At 42.9% G+C, this 15,500-nt stretch overlaps 1 protein-coding gene across 1 annotated transcript in view; it reads right to left on the bottom strand.

Moving 5' to 3' along the window:
- zcchc14 (zinc finger, CCHC domain containing 14) overlaps positions 1 to 12,481 on the bottom strand; it is a 40,361-nt gene extending 27,880 nt beyond the window's left edge. Inside the window, exons 1-2 of the mRNA XM_061222234.1 lie at positions 10,931 to 12,481; positions 6,053 to 6,179 (exon numbers count right to left, since the gene is read on the bottom strand). Of these exons, the coding sequence (XP_061078218.1) occupies positions 6,053 to 6,179; positions 10,931 to 11,560 (757 nt within the window). The 5' untranslated portion in view covers positions 11,561 to 12,481. The remainder of the gene's footprint in view (positions 1 to 6,052; positions 6,180 to 10,930) is intronic.
- Between the last annotated feature and the right edge of the window lie 3,019 nt (positions 12,482 to 15,500).

Genomic DNA, 15,500 nt, shown 5'->3' with positions numbered 1-15,500 from the left:
GCTGGAATCACTAGCATTACAGCTGACCCACCCATTTCTCCATAGCAACAACCCCCCCAGTCATAAAAATCGATACACCCCCCCCTACATCCTGCCCCCCTACCCCCAATCCTGCCCAACAGGTAACAGCTCAGTGATTCAGCAGGCCTTAAATCCTGTCTGCTCTGTCGCCAAATGGCTCCATTGTTTGAGATGCAAGTCAGACATGTTTGAGATGTGGGTGGCAGGGTAGCCTGAGCAGGTTGCATGACTGACAACTGCAGAATTGCTGGTTTGAGCACCTTGAGGGCATATAGGGATGCTTGACTTGGCAACGCAGAAGTGGAACTGGACCCTCTCTCATATTATTTTTTCAGTAATGAAAATATATGACATCATACTGCTGATAACAGCCATTGCATTCTGGTTTTGGTTGTGGTAGGGCACTGTCCAGCAGCTTTGAGATTGCTTTGGCAGGGAGGACCGATTGCCACTACACATAGTTTTGAATGTATTAATTCCATTAGCTTAATAGCTTACTGTGGGAAAAAAACGAGCCGTCAAATAAATACTATCTGTCAACACAGCGGAATTAATGGACATTTTATTAGTGGAGTGACCTCAGAAATTTGCTAAGCATCACCACGTCCTGAACCTGGAATTTCTAAGTCAGTTGAAACTTCCCAGAAGCAGAACACGTTCAGGAAAAGTCACAACAAGATGTATGGACGGCAATATAGAGCTTATTAAGTTTGTTTGGGGCAAGGTAATGAATGGGAATTAATTAACTAGTACTGCAAGGTGTCGGATCAGCAGAACGCCGGTCTTTCCCTAAATGGGTCCGTGATAACCACACTGATTACACACCAGGGTATCGCCCATTGGGCGCAAACATTCACATGTCAGCTGTGGCCGTTCTTATATGTTAGTTCTTAATTGAAATTCACTGAACTCTAAAGATGAGCAATCATTTTGCTTTTTCACAGTCTCATATTACATAGCGACCGCGTTGTAATATCCTGTCCAATCAGCTGTAACATTCAATATTAAAATGCATATAATACATATCGGTACAACAACACTTTGTTTTTTCCCCGACATGTAGAGGTAGCTACCCTTAGCCAACCTAAGTATTTGCCAACTGCCAAACCTACTGCTGATGTTACCAAGTTTAAATGAGAAAGATATAGCTAGGCTTCCCAGGTACCACAGAATCCAAACTAGTCAACTATTGAAGACAACGATTAGCGGATCTTATATTCAATAATTTCTCAGATAAAACCTAATAGCAAGCTATCTAGCTAAGGTTCGCAACAGCAATCATCACTGTTGTATGAATTGCTGGCTTTCTCCTAGCTTGCATGGACTTGGACTGTAAGCGGAATAAGAATAGAGTGGAGTGTAAGTGGAATAGGAATAGAGTTGTTTTCTCGACCATCTTGTTACAGCTTTCTGTATTTTCATACGTACTACATAAGCCGTCTAGCACCTTCACCTTTTAACAAGCAGTCAGTCACTCAATAATGGAAACATACAATTCCTGCCCGGTCCCTACGCATCCGGCAAAAAGGAAGAACTCTTCCGCTGGGCCCTTGAGCAAGGCCCTTAACCCAAAAACTGCTCCTGGGGCTTCACCCCTGCTCTCTCTGTTACTCTCCCCACTTGCAACTGTTCTCTCAAGCATTTCTCCCAGGGCGTGCATGAAAAAGAGAAACATATTCTCAATGGACCTCTCCTGGTTAAATAAAGGATTCAAGAAAAAAAAAAAGCATCAGCGGGAGACAGTTTTGAGACACACTTCTTCCTCACCCTATAGCTCAGACCTGAGCAGGCTCAGGCGCAGTTGACAACATTGTAGGCCTGGTGCCCGTATTTCAAGTCAGGACTACTGAGATAGCAGGATATTTTCAGTCCATGTTCCAGATTTGGAAGGGTTCTGGGTTTTACTCAGTGCAGTTATCCAGCTAGCTCAGTAATCCTGCTTTGTGATACGGGCCTGGTATCGTAGAGGAAATACAGGGTGACTGATTCGTAGTTCCTCTTCTATTACTTGGAAAAGAAGTAGCTCATACATATTTCGATATCTAGATATAAATATATATTTACTTCTCCAGACAGCACACTAATGAACTGAGATAACTGGCAGCCAAGTGTCTAAGAGGATTGCTTTACTATCACTGTCAGGAGGACCATAAAATGCATGACACTCACACACAAACACACATGCACACACACACACGCACAAGCAGTGTGCTGCCTGACTACAAGGCCACATGAGTCTCTGTCTCTCTCGCCTTGCTGCCCCATGCCACAGTCCCATAGACAGACAACCTGGCAGGAACCCCCCCCCCCCCCCCCGCTCCCCGCACACATCCATCCCAGCATACCATGTCAGGTGGGGTTGGGGCTGCAGCTGCCAGACTCACTAATCCAGGAGGGTCTGCCAAGCAAGTCAGGTCATATTACAGACCCCGCCCCCTGCCCAGATTACTAACCCTGGCCCCTGTCCGCATTAAAAACCCCGCCCGTTTCAAACCCCACCCCCTGGCCTTCAGACACAAGCGCACAAACATACAGCCTGCTTTACACACGTGCATACAAACACCTACACACACACACATACCCACACTGTGCAGTGTGTTCTGCAGTGTGGGACAGGTGGCTATGTCCCTGTATGTGTGTGTATGTATCGGTGTGTATAGCTTCCTGTATGTGTGTGTATGTATCGGTGTTTATACCTTCCTGTATGTGTGTCTATATCGCTGTATGTCTCTGTATGTGTGTGTATGTATCTGTATGTGTATGTGCTTGCAAAATTTAACATTGACTTTGAGAAAAGTAACTTAACTGTTTTTAAAGTAGCTAATTGTGTTGTCAGGTAAAGGAAGAGTGAGGTCAGCCCATCGGAAGAGCAAATAATGCATGCAGCCCAGTGCTCCTGAAGTGGCATCTATTGTACAGTCTGGTGCAGCGGCTGCTTCTAATCACTACACCCACTACGAATAAACCAGCGTTTAGACAGAGCTAGCTGAAAGCTACATGGAAATAATGATTTTTGTCTTAGTCAGCTCAATTTCTGTGTCCATAGGATGGCTAACTAAGCTTTTATAACAAACGGCTTAAACAACGTGCCTAACATCTGTTAAACTCATCAATCAATTTACGATTATTGGGATTCATATTACTATTATTATGCTAATTTAGCTACAGAATTAGATCATACAGTAAGGATACATCAGTCCGAAGGTGGTACAATCGCCTTGAGAAATAAAACCACGAAAAATGATAAAAATAAATACTATTTCAGCTTTCATATATGTTTTTAACATACAGATTTTGTGTACGACAAAGAAGGTTTTATATATTTACAGGAAGTGTCTGAGGATGTCCAAGGGGCTTTCTTCTGGCTGGTATTGGGGCATTGACTCGTTTGTAGTTTTAAGCAAAAAACGCACTTTAAGCTTGTACAGCAACGCTATATTTCCAGAGGCTGTACATATGAACACCTTCATTGTAGGGTTTATCACAACTGTGAACAGCATAAATACCCAGCGGTTTCAAGCTGCAATCACTCCAATCAGAAATAAGATGAAGCACATCCATGCTTACATATCTCATGCGGACATAGGGTGTGTAGTCTGAAAACTACAAGAAAGGTATAAGAAGAATGTGAATATGAACATGAAATAAAGAGAACTGCAGTCTGTCTAGGCCAGTCAATGTACTGTGAGTTATTAAGAGTTTGAGAATTTAATCAATCAGTATTAATGATTATATTGGTATAATATTCATGGTTAACAATTCTTATATGAGTATAATCTTTATAATTATTAATGATTATAGGAGTCTTTATAATAGCTAAGGTACCATTAGTGCCCCCCTCAAAATGTCTTGGTGTATGACATGTGTGTGGGTGGGTGAGAGAGAATGTGTGCGTGTGTATTCTGATGTGTGAGAATGTGTGCGAGTATGCTGATTTGTAAGAATGTGCGCATATGTATGTGCTTACCTGCGTGTGTATGCTCATGTGTGAGAGTGTTTGTGTGTGTGTGTATGCATGTATGTGCTTACCTGCGTGTGTATGCTCATGTGTGAGAGTGTTTGTGTGTGTGTGTATGCATGCATGTGCTTGCATGCGTGTGTATGCTCATGAGTGAGAGTGTTTGTGTGTGTATGCATGTATGTGCTTGCATGCGTGTGTATGCTCATGAGTGAGAGTGTTTGTGTGTGTGTGTATGCATGTATGTGCTTGCATGCGTGTGTATGCTCATGAGTGAGAATGTTTGTGTGACAGAAGGGAACCAGGCCAAGCAGTGAGGTAATGCAGTCAAAAAAGTCAAAGTCAGTCCTTGGCTGCCAGCTTTACTGGAATGGGGGGCAGAAGCATGCCCCCTGACACCCTTCATATAAGCATCAACCCTCATATCACCTCATACCCAGAGAATCCATCCATCTAACCCCCCCTAACCCCCCACCCCCAAACACTCTGCACCCAAGGACGTAAATCACCTCCACCCACTGACCATCACGATATCCAACACCTCCCTTAACTGCCGCCCCGTGGGGCTATACCCAGCAAGCACAAAACATTCTCACAATGTTGCGGCAATGTTACAACATTGACAAAACCTTTCAGTAACATTATCAGAACATTACGCGTTTGCCCTTCCCGCACACACGTGCACAGAGCAGCGAACAGCAGGCAGACTCTCTAAGCAAATCATTAACAGCCAGTCGAACCGGCAGGGGCTGTTTCCCCATTTAGTCCATTTCCTGGTGTTACTATCCTTATGGGGACGCACGTAGAGCCCCCATTAAGCCATAAATCCTGGCCAAAAACCTTCTGGAAACTTTCCATGGGAATTTAGGAAATTACCACATTAAATGTTAGCTTATAGTAGTGAATAATTATTAGAAGAAAATACACATAAAAATGATATCCTAGCTATGGTGACAGGTTTTGGTTAAAATATCCCTGTTTAATTAAAATTCAGTTGATCCCAGGTTATTATCAGCATCCCATTTACTGGAACTCCCAGGACCCCTCTGCACACACAGCATTCTCCCATCAGAGGGAATTATATTATTCAACACTCCGTTTATTTGGTCTGCAGTGAGTGACTCCCATGTAAAAGGTAAACTCATTCAATTAAAGTTCAATTGTCCATTTTTCATGATTATAGTAAGTTTTGCAATCATTTCTGCTTATAAGATAAAAGATTTATGTTTCTATTTGAATATGCCATGGTAAATGCAGCAAATACTGTGCATACTTTCCAATTTATTCCTGTTATTTCCCATATATTCCTGTTAATTCCTGCATATTTGTGTTAATTCATGAATATTCATGTTAAATCCCATGGAAACTTTCCACCCATGAATATTCTGACATTGTGTAGCCCTCATGACCACTGCATGAATGAAACACAGTAACTATGAGACCAGGGCTCATATCCATACAGCTGTTGAGTGCTGATCTGAGATCAGCCTTCCCCAGGCTGTACCCTAACCCGTCCATTATGAGCTAAACAACTAAACTGATCCCAGATCAGCAATCCTCAGAGATGGGTATTAAACATAGGCCCAGTACTCAGTGAGAGCCTCCACAAAACACCACTGAAATACACCTCTAATAACACGCTTCCCTGCCACGCCTCGGAAACACCTCTCAATGGTCCAAGCTGCAGCAGGTTACTCATTAAAAGAACCTCTCTACCTTCCCTTCCATGTAAATTCCTGTGAAAAGACATCCTATCGCTGGTGTGTTGTGGCCCGGCCATGACCACCACTCTTGTTAACCCTTTGAAGAGGTGGTTTTTTAAGAATGTTTTTCCAAAATTTAGTGTTCTACAACTCAGCTGGTTACAATTCCCAGTCATGACTGTGACATCAGCATCAGAATATTCCGTTAAAAACATTCCAATGGAATATTTGCGGTGTTACTCCTTCACGGTTCATTGCTACTTGGAATGTTCGTGATTTATGAAATGTGGCATTTTCTTTGTGGAGTAAATTCGCTCTGGATGAGCATATTAGCTACATGCCTGAAATGTAAATGAAAATGCTCACTCACCTTTGCTGGAGTTCCCAGCATGCACCTTGAGGGGCAGTTCCTGGCAGGAATGTGCTGGCAATGGGGCAAAGGCGTCGATGCCACTCCCCTCATCTCCTCGACCTGCCCCATCCTCCTGGGGTGTCACCTGCGAGACAGAGGTCACAGGTCAGAAGTCAAGGGTCAGTGGACAACAAACTCAGTTATTAAACCATTGAAACCGGCTATTAAGTTTAAAAGGGAAATTACTTTTTCACAGGGGTGACTGGCCATTTGATAACTTTTTTCATTAAATAAATTAAGTAGTCATTTCAAAAGTGTCATTCTTGTTTACTCAGGTTCTCTTTGCCTAATAGTACATTTTGTCTAAAGATCTGAAACCATTCAGTGTGACAAATGATAAACAGTGTGACAAACAATAGAGGAAATCAGGAAGGGGCAAACACATTTTCACAGTACTGTACATCCTTACACTTAAACGCTAAATGGTCAACGGACTGCATTTATATAGCACTTTAATCCAAAGCGCTTTACAATTGATGCCTCTACGTCACCCATTCACCAACCAGCTGGGGGTTAGGTGTCTCGCTCAGGGACACTTCAACACACCCAGGGTGCGGGATCGAACCAACAACCCTCTGGCTTTCTACAATCTGTACTCTAACTGGGATTTGAACCCCCAACCCTTCTTGCAACAAGTTCCCAAACCATGGCGCCAACGCGGAGAGGGAAACCGCCAAACCATGAAATCCAGCTCTGCTCAGTTACATCTCAGCAATGATGCTGACCACAGACACAATGGTCGCCTCACCACCCTCCCCGAACACGACCCCAGCAACCCGCCACCATGCAGCTTCCACTGACCTCAAAAATGAACCCACAAGTTTGGCCGGCTCACGTGGAGCAGCATGATTGGTTCGCTGCTCCAGAGGGAGGGACTTGGCAGGGTTAGTAGATCGCCACAAAATAAGCACCTCGGGCGCCTTGGAATCACGGAAGACGAGCATGAGACGAGACAGCTTGAAGAAGGCGTGTCGTTCTCCTTCGGGCCGCCGAGGGACGGGGTACGGGCGGTGTATCTAATACTAGCTCGAATTGAATCAGACGGGGTACGATTGGCTACCAAATTTGGAGAAAAGGGGAAAAAAATTGAAAATAAAAAACTATAAAAAAAAATTAACCCACAAACACAGCCGCTCTCGCCAATGAGAAGGCAGGAAAAGCTTAGGGCTGGTTTCACCAACCAAGTTTAGTCCTGGATTGAGTCGAGGACTAGGCTTAATCTGTGCCTGAGACTGGCCCTAAATGTTTAAGAAACAAAAGGTCTCCTATTGACTTAAAGCTATTCTTACATATTAAAACCATTTCCTCTTTTAAAATCACATCATATTAACCAAAATACGAGGAAGAAAGACAGCACGATTTAATAAGGTTGCAGATAAAAATCTAAACAGACAAAAAATGTCAAGGAAATAAATATAGAAATCTGACCCCATGCAAGACTGCCATGAGGGTCATTTGTCTAGTGACAATCCCCCCCCCCACCTACTAAAATCATTATTAATAAAAAAATTGTTTTAAGTGAAATGTTTGCATTAAAACAAAGACAGGAAATTAAATTGATCAGCCCTAATGCTAACATCAGTCTGCTCTCCATCAAGGTTTATCAGCACAGATCTCTGACAACTGCTAGAGCCATGTATTGTATTTAATTGCTTCCTTAGTGTAGGTATATGAACGTTTTCAGCATATTGTCTTGATTCTAGGCTTTTGATTGCCTTTGGGGTCTGTTATTGCCATTTGTCAACATGAGGCTGGCTGAGAAAAAAGAAATACAGACTGCAGAAACTGTCCAAATACTTGTGGACTGTAAATCTACAGCCTTCTGGTAGGTGCAAAAACACAGAACAGTAGAAACTGCAGTCATACCAGTGAGTGGAAACATTTAGCAACACTTCCAATCTGTATTAAATATTAAAATAGAAAGGTTATTTGTTGTAAATTAGCGTATATGACCGTGTTCCTGTAGGCACATTTGGATATAATAAAAATATGTGTTTCAGTAATTTGTATATGTTTCTGTGCTGTCTGAATAAACATTGAAGGCTCTGGATGTTTATTGCTCCATTACCACGTGCTCCAGGATTTCTGCCTTTCTGCCTCTCTTCTTTTCTCTTGGCCTTCTTCTCTTTCTCCCTCCCCTCCCTTCCTCCCTCCACCCACGCTGGCTCAAACTGCTGTGTGTGTAAGGAGAGAAGCACGTGCCGACGGCCTGACTGCAGCACACAGACCAGATCTGAAACCAATTAAAATCTGCCTTTCCCCAAATCTACTGCCACATCCTCCACCGCCCCCCCTTCCCCCCACTCCTCCACAGCCAGATCATATCCAATGATACCGCTGATAAACTCACAGGTAAACACCGCTCCTCCCACAAACACACACACAAACACAAACACACGTGCACACACACACACACACACAGGTACGTGACGGAACAAAAGAAGAAGCGCTGGACATGGCGGAGAACCCGATTTCGGAGAGCATCCTGCTTCCCCGATGTTTAAAAACAGTCGGAAAAAGGACAGGAACAGGCTGAACTTTGTCCTGAACGGTGGAATTGGTTTCAGATGTGAAAAAGGGATGAGGGGGCGGGGCTACAGCGTTACGCGTGCAGGAGGTGGAGGGGCTACGCTATCACACATGTGGAGGAAGGAGTAGACTACAGCATCACGTAGATAGGGGATAAGAGGTTCTATGCAACAGGTGGGACAGGATAAGAGGGTACAGTTTCAGACACGGACTTGGAGGAACAGTAATATGCATCTTGGAGAGGGAGGAGGCTGCTAGACAAAATAAGGATTCACCGACGTGCTGATGGGAAATTAAGTCTAAACATACTCCAAAACCAACAACTTCACCACCTAACACTAACATTACAGCACTCTGTCTAATGCCTGCCTGTTGAACTCAGTTGTGGGGGTTGAGGGAGAGGTTCTAGTCGATGGGGTTGGCGGGGAGGGGCTGCCGAATGTTTATACGCACTGTTTTGGTATGTGTTTAACTAGAGGCCTACAGAGCAGGCCAGCAGTTGGGGCTTCCTGGAGATACGCAGGGGAGTCTCACACACAGAGCTTATTTCATTACCAAGCAATGTGCTGATCCATGCTCAACGGGGGCCAAGACACAAAATAAAACCCATTTCCTCTCAAACTCCACCCCCCCCCCCCCCCCCCCTCACAGAGACATATTTACACAGTACGTCTCGCTCCACCTTCAAAAGAACCACCCCCACCTCCGCGCCCCACACCCCTACTCTAACCCCAGATCCCTGTGACTCACCAGCGTTGCCCCATACTGCTGTCACACTCTGATGTTACATCACCACCCGTAATCTCCACTGTATCGCACAAACCTCAGGGCACCACCGCTCCACACGGTCGTACAGTAGAGATTACAACTAATATGCGCTCTGCACAGCTGTACCATAGAGATTACAAATCATTATGACTCCAGTCCACATACCTGTACCATAGAGATTACACATCTCTGTGACTCCACATACCTGTACCATAGAGTACAAATGAAAGACAAGGAGGAGAAGACATTGGTTTGGACAGAGACAATTTTGTATTTATATTGCCGCAAATATAGGTGAAAACCCAGGAAAACCTTTAAATTAACGCTTCAATCTTCCCTAGCCCTGGTAAAAATTGTTAATCTTTCTCAGAGCACAGGATCAACATTTTGTGTGTGAATTTTGGAGAATATGTATGTGACAGTTACTGGAAGAAATACACATGATGAAACAGCGTTAAAACTACTTTAATATAAAGTTACTATATGAAAAATGGCTGCAACCCCATGCGACCAATTTATATGAATATTTCAATAAACTTATTAAAGGGGTGCCGGTTAGGCTACGGTTATCAAAAATGATCATTTTCAACGTAAATAACATATATTTCCTGTCTGGTCACCAAGTCACACGTCCAGGTTATTGGCCAATTGCCTCTGGGCTTGGAAGCCTAATGCTAATAATTATCATGGTGATTCTGAATCGCATTTCTGTAGCAGCTTACATGAGATCTCACAGTGCTGTGCAGAGCCACACACCAGCTCACTTGAATTACATGCTCACAGATAGCGAGTACGTGACAGTGGAGGTACATATTTGTTCTTCAAAGATGCTATTTCCCAAATGTACCCTGAAAGTACAATGTTTTCCAAGCAAAAAAGGTTCAAATTCATTGTTATCGCCGACTAGGGAAACAATTGTAAGTACCACCGCAGTGACAAGCATTTGTACCTTTTTAGGCACTTTTCGTACCTTTATTTCTGAGAGTGTAGGATGGATTTATTTAGCCAAATAAATTGGTAAGGGGAGTCGGCCAGGCTGAGACAGCAGGTTTGGGAAGCAGGCCAGGACCATGGGAAAGTCCCTACTTTCTCAGCAGGTCCCCTGGCATCTTTAATGACCGCACAAGGGCTAGGACAATGAGTGTCGGTTACGTCCAAACGACCACGTCTCCTCCCTCACAGTGCCCACGTTACTGTACCAGGGCACTGGTTTTCTGTGTTGTGCTGAGGAAGGACTGCCCCCCACTGACCCAAAAGCATAGTATGCCCCCTGCCCCCAGCTATGCAAACAAATACAGAGTACCATAACAACCTTAAACCTAATCAAAACAAGTAGCTACTAACCTAGCCTCACTCCCTCTGAAGAACAATAACAAAATCAGACGTGCAGCTTAAGTTCTCAAAACTTTTCAGTAGAGTAGTGCAGCAACAAAGCTGCTTTATTCTCCGTTTGAAGACAAAGGACAAAGGCCGTTTCCTGATGAATGCTCACCTGAACTGTGTTTTTTTTGTTTTCCTTTTTCTTGTTGTGGCACCTACCGTGTGGCAGCTGGTACATCCGGCGTAACAAGAGTTGAGGGTGGCGGCGGTGATGTAGGTGGTGACGGTGTTGGCGGAGGTTAAGGTGGCAAGCGCACCGCTACTGACGCCGGAGTGATGCTCGCCGCACGTCGTCTGCAGGATCCCCTGGATCTGCACCAGCCCCTGTCGGAGCACCTGTTTCTGGTGGAAGCTGAACGCCGGGTGGTTGGACGCCATGGTGAAGAGGAGCAGGAACTGATCTCCCGTCTGGCCGTCGTTGAGCTGCAGCCCATAGTTGTTGATGATGGAGTCGATGTGCGTTAGCGTCCTGAAGAGGACTCCGGCGGCCTCTCGGTTGTCCGAGTTGAGCAGCGCGAGTGAGATGAGCAGCTTGCTCCGCACCACCTCGTCCGTGATGTTGGTCAGGTTCGCCAGGTCAGCCGGGTTGTTGGCTTTGATCTCCGCATCCCTCAGGGAGTGGTAGTCCTTCCGCGCCAGGTCCTCCAGACAGGAGCCGAGAAAGCGCAGTTCTATAGGCACGCAGAGATCCAGCAGCCCGCAGAGGAACTCTGCCCGCTGCGCGGAGTTTAGTTGGGAGAACCAACGGTACACCCCTTCCCTTTGAACCGTACACCTCTTCTCCACCATTTTCACCGCAGGTCCTATTGCCAGTTTTATTAAAATGGAAGATTAGCAATTATTTTCCATTTGTTATGAGTCTATTTTCCATTTCTCGACTATCAATAAAGCAAAGTCGATTAAACAAACGTGCATTTGCAACAAAGAAAAGTAGCGTAATTCCAGTTTTACACCAGGCAGCCTATAGGCTAGTGAAGTGGACTTTGTAAACGTAACTTTGTAAAACTCTTCTTCCTTTCTCAACTAATTAACGTTAAAAAGCAAGACCCGTCTTCCGCAACAATATCAAATGCGAATTATACCCCAATTTGTATTAACCAAAAAATGAAGTGTTAAATAAAGTATTGATTAAATTTCACTGTACATAAAAGCACTCCGCAGACAAAGCGCGTGTCTGTGTTTACTGTGCTGCTCTGCATGGCGTAGCACGGTCAAACATCCGTCTTTCGTCCGTCCCCCGGCTCTCCGCTTCAGTAGGTTATGGAAGACCTTTGTATTATGTCCACCGGAAAATACATTAAAATGTAAATGACCATCTCGAAGTGTCTGGAAAAAGCACGCTCCACGTCCACGTTTCTCCATCCACCATTCGTGCCATTTTCTTGATCGCCGCTCGCTGTTAAAAGTCCCTTTTTCCAGTTGTAACCACCAGCATGACACGCGTTAAAATTATTAGGGAGCGTCGGCCAATAAACAAGATCATATACAAACTCCAGCGACTCGAGCTCGTAGTTTGAATACCAAAAAAGAGAAGGATTGTGCTTCAATCACAGAGTGTTATTCATACGCTGGAATTCCTACCTTCGTTTTAAAACGTATACAGGACTCGTCGCTGTTTCTATCCAGAAATATACAATAGTAGATAGAATATAATGTTCCCTTTAGGCTTATCATACCCTTGCTTTGAAATCGAGCAAAACAGCTGTGTGGTTCACCATCCCAAACTCTCCCCACTAACCCTACCCACTGTATATTATTATGAAATACGATTGGGTGAACTGTTTGTCGACAACTATACTTGTTGCTGTGATTGGCCAGACGGGACCCCACACTCCGCATCTCTTTCACATGCGCTCACGCTTTTCGTAGATTTTTGACAGCAAGGTAGTATTGTTTGTTTCGGAGCTCTCCATTACAGTTGTAGCCGTAGTAGTCGCTCTGCTCTCTGTGTCGGCAACAAAAAACAGTATTTTCTTCAGACAGAAAAGGCATATACTTCACATTAATTAGTCACAAAAGTTTTAAACAGAGGATAACAGAAAGGTGGGAAAACAATAACTACCCCTCCCTCAAGTACAACCTCATGTCTCAATTAGCTTTTGGCAATATCTTTTTGGGAGTTCAGTAATCACTATATTATTACGTCAACCTTGCTGTCAGTCAATTGGCGCCAGGGAGTGAGTGTGGCTCGCACAGGCACCGAGCATTCCGGTTGGTCATAGCACACGAAGACAGGAGAAATACTGCGTTATAATTGGTTCGCCGTTCTGCCGCGACGCCCCTTCAACCTTTGCGCCCACCTTCCATTAGTTACTGTAAGTGTAAGCAAAGATACTGGCGTAACGAGATACCTGCTTTTCGGCCGAGAAGAATTAACGAGATCCCATAAATCGTGCTCTCAACCCCGTCAGAGTTATAGAAACTGCTTCGATAATGTTTTTACAATGGAACATGTTTGGAAGTACAAGCAAGCTTTCAAGCAAGTTTGTCCCCAAAACCTCAATTTAAGAAAATGTACACGTATGCCGCCAAAGGACGCCTATTCTGTGAGGTTGTGATTTTAGGTCAGTCAGATGGACAGATCAGATAGACTGTCACTTAAACGCAGCTTGTCAAGGTGATAAAACACATTTGCACATTTAAACACATTTTTCTAAATGTCCTTTCCATATAAACAACATGTTTATGTTTATGCAAAATAAACATAAGATGTAGATGTCCCAAAACACAAAACCTGTGAAAGTAACTGACGCCCAAAGCAATCATATCGTAGGTTATTTTCTTGAAAATAACGGACCCTACCGGTGACTAGGGGACATACAGTTTGTAAATTGTACTACAAGTATCCAGCTCGTGGTACACGGGCCCTGTAGTTATGTACTGGATGTAACACATAGCCTAGCTTTTCCATGTTTACAGTAGAGTATGTTATCTGATTGCAGAACTTATCGCACCAGCTAATAATTGTCTTTTGAACTTCAGGCCCCAATATTTCAAAAGCAGAATGATCCAGATTTTGAAATACATTTTTTTGCTATCTTAGATCAATTTGATCTTGTAGATGTTTTAAATAGGTTTCAGATAGGATCATTCTGATCCACATACCACAAGATCAGGATGACCAAATCTTGATTTGCAGTCGTTGAATATGTCTCTATCTGTTGGTCAAAATAATGTAACATTTCATTAAGAGGAACAGTGAACATGTTGGAAAATGTGTAATTCAATTTGCATATTAGTCCAATGGCCAAAGTCAGTCTAACTTCAAAATCCTCACTGGATAATAAAAATAATTCTCAACATTTTATCACTTTATAATTCCATACACTCTGAACAGTTGATACAGTAATAAAAAAAATTCTAAACAACTGTTTTGAGAACATAATGTTTTTACTGATCAAAGGCCCTATTAAAAATAATGGTTCCCTACAGTGCATTTCATCCAACAGTCCATCTAGATTCTGGTGTAACATTTTCAGAGATATTCTTGTTTTCACAGCTACTCATTAGGCAATTGTTTTAGAATAGATAACAGAATATATTTTAGAATAACTTCCCAAACCAATTTCTTTAGGCTTGCAGATTTCTTTAGACTTTTAGTTTTGCGGGGTTCTTCTTGAAAATATTTTATTGGCAATTTAGAATGGATACTTTTTGGAAGGGTTTCTGTTAATTAATGTACAATCATTCGATAATGTCCCACATGTCTACATCAACTATGAATCCATCCCAAATCCAGTCTTTCAGTAGGATCTAGACTATCCTGATTTACCAAAATACCAACAATATTTGATCTAGATTATAGGTAGGATTGGATTGCAAAATCTATATCACCATTTTTAGAATCAGGATCACAGCTTCTAGTTTTGAAATACCTAATTCTGAGACTGAATCCTATCCAATGACCAAAATCCTATCCAAAAAATCCCAGGGCCCAGTATTTTGTAAAAAAAGAATCTAGATCAGAATTATCCAGATTTTGAAATTCATGTTTTTGCTGTCCCAGATCATATTGATATTTTAGGGTATGTCCTGGTTTTTCAAATAATTTTCAGATAGGGTCATTTTGACCCGGATATCAGCAGATCAGGATTACAGAGTCTTCAGAATGCAACACTTCATTAAGACAAATGAGCCACGAGTGACATGTTAAGAAACTTATAAATCAGTTTACATATTAGTCCTATTCATCTGCTTTAGCGCACAATACACAGGCCAAAGTCAGTCTAATTTCTGAATTCAGGCTAGATGGCACACTGAAATAAGCAACAAAAACATAGGGTTGATGTCGGCACTCTGTCACTTTTCGTATGTGGGGAGTTAGTCGTGACATAACATGGAGGTAGTTTGCCTATTACGAAGATGTAGCCCCTACATCACTTACAACGCTGCTCTGCAGTAGAATCAGATTTGTGTCAAATGTGTCAAACAAATATTGATAACTTGCAATATTTTATCTTTTTTGTTTTGTAGTCAATATTTTTCTTTGCAACATTAATTTCTTTGCCTCAATCATAAATATCTTGCACTGAACTTTAAACACTAATGAACAATAACATCCAAACAACTATTTTGTCAGGATAATGTTTTAACTGATCAAAAGACCCTAGTTAAAATACTGGTGTGTCTCATTGACCATCAAACTGGTCCATATGGATGCTGCCATAGTGTTTTCTGAGGCATTGTGATACTCCTGATTTGGAGCCACCCATTAGGCAATTATTTTAGA

The sequence above is a fragment of the Conger conger genome, chromosome 15, assembly GCF_963514075.1.
Source record: "Conger conger chromosome 15, fConCon1.1, whole genome shotgun sequence".
Taxonomy (NCBI): Eukaryota; Metazoa; Chordata; class Actinopteri; order Anguilliformes; family Congridae; genus Conger; species Conger conger.
This window is presented reverse-complemented; position numbering and strand designations above follow the sequence as displayed.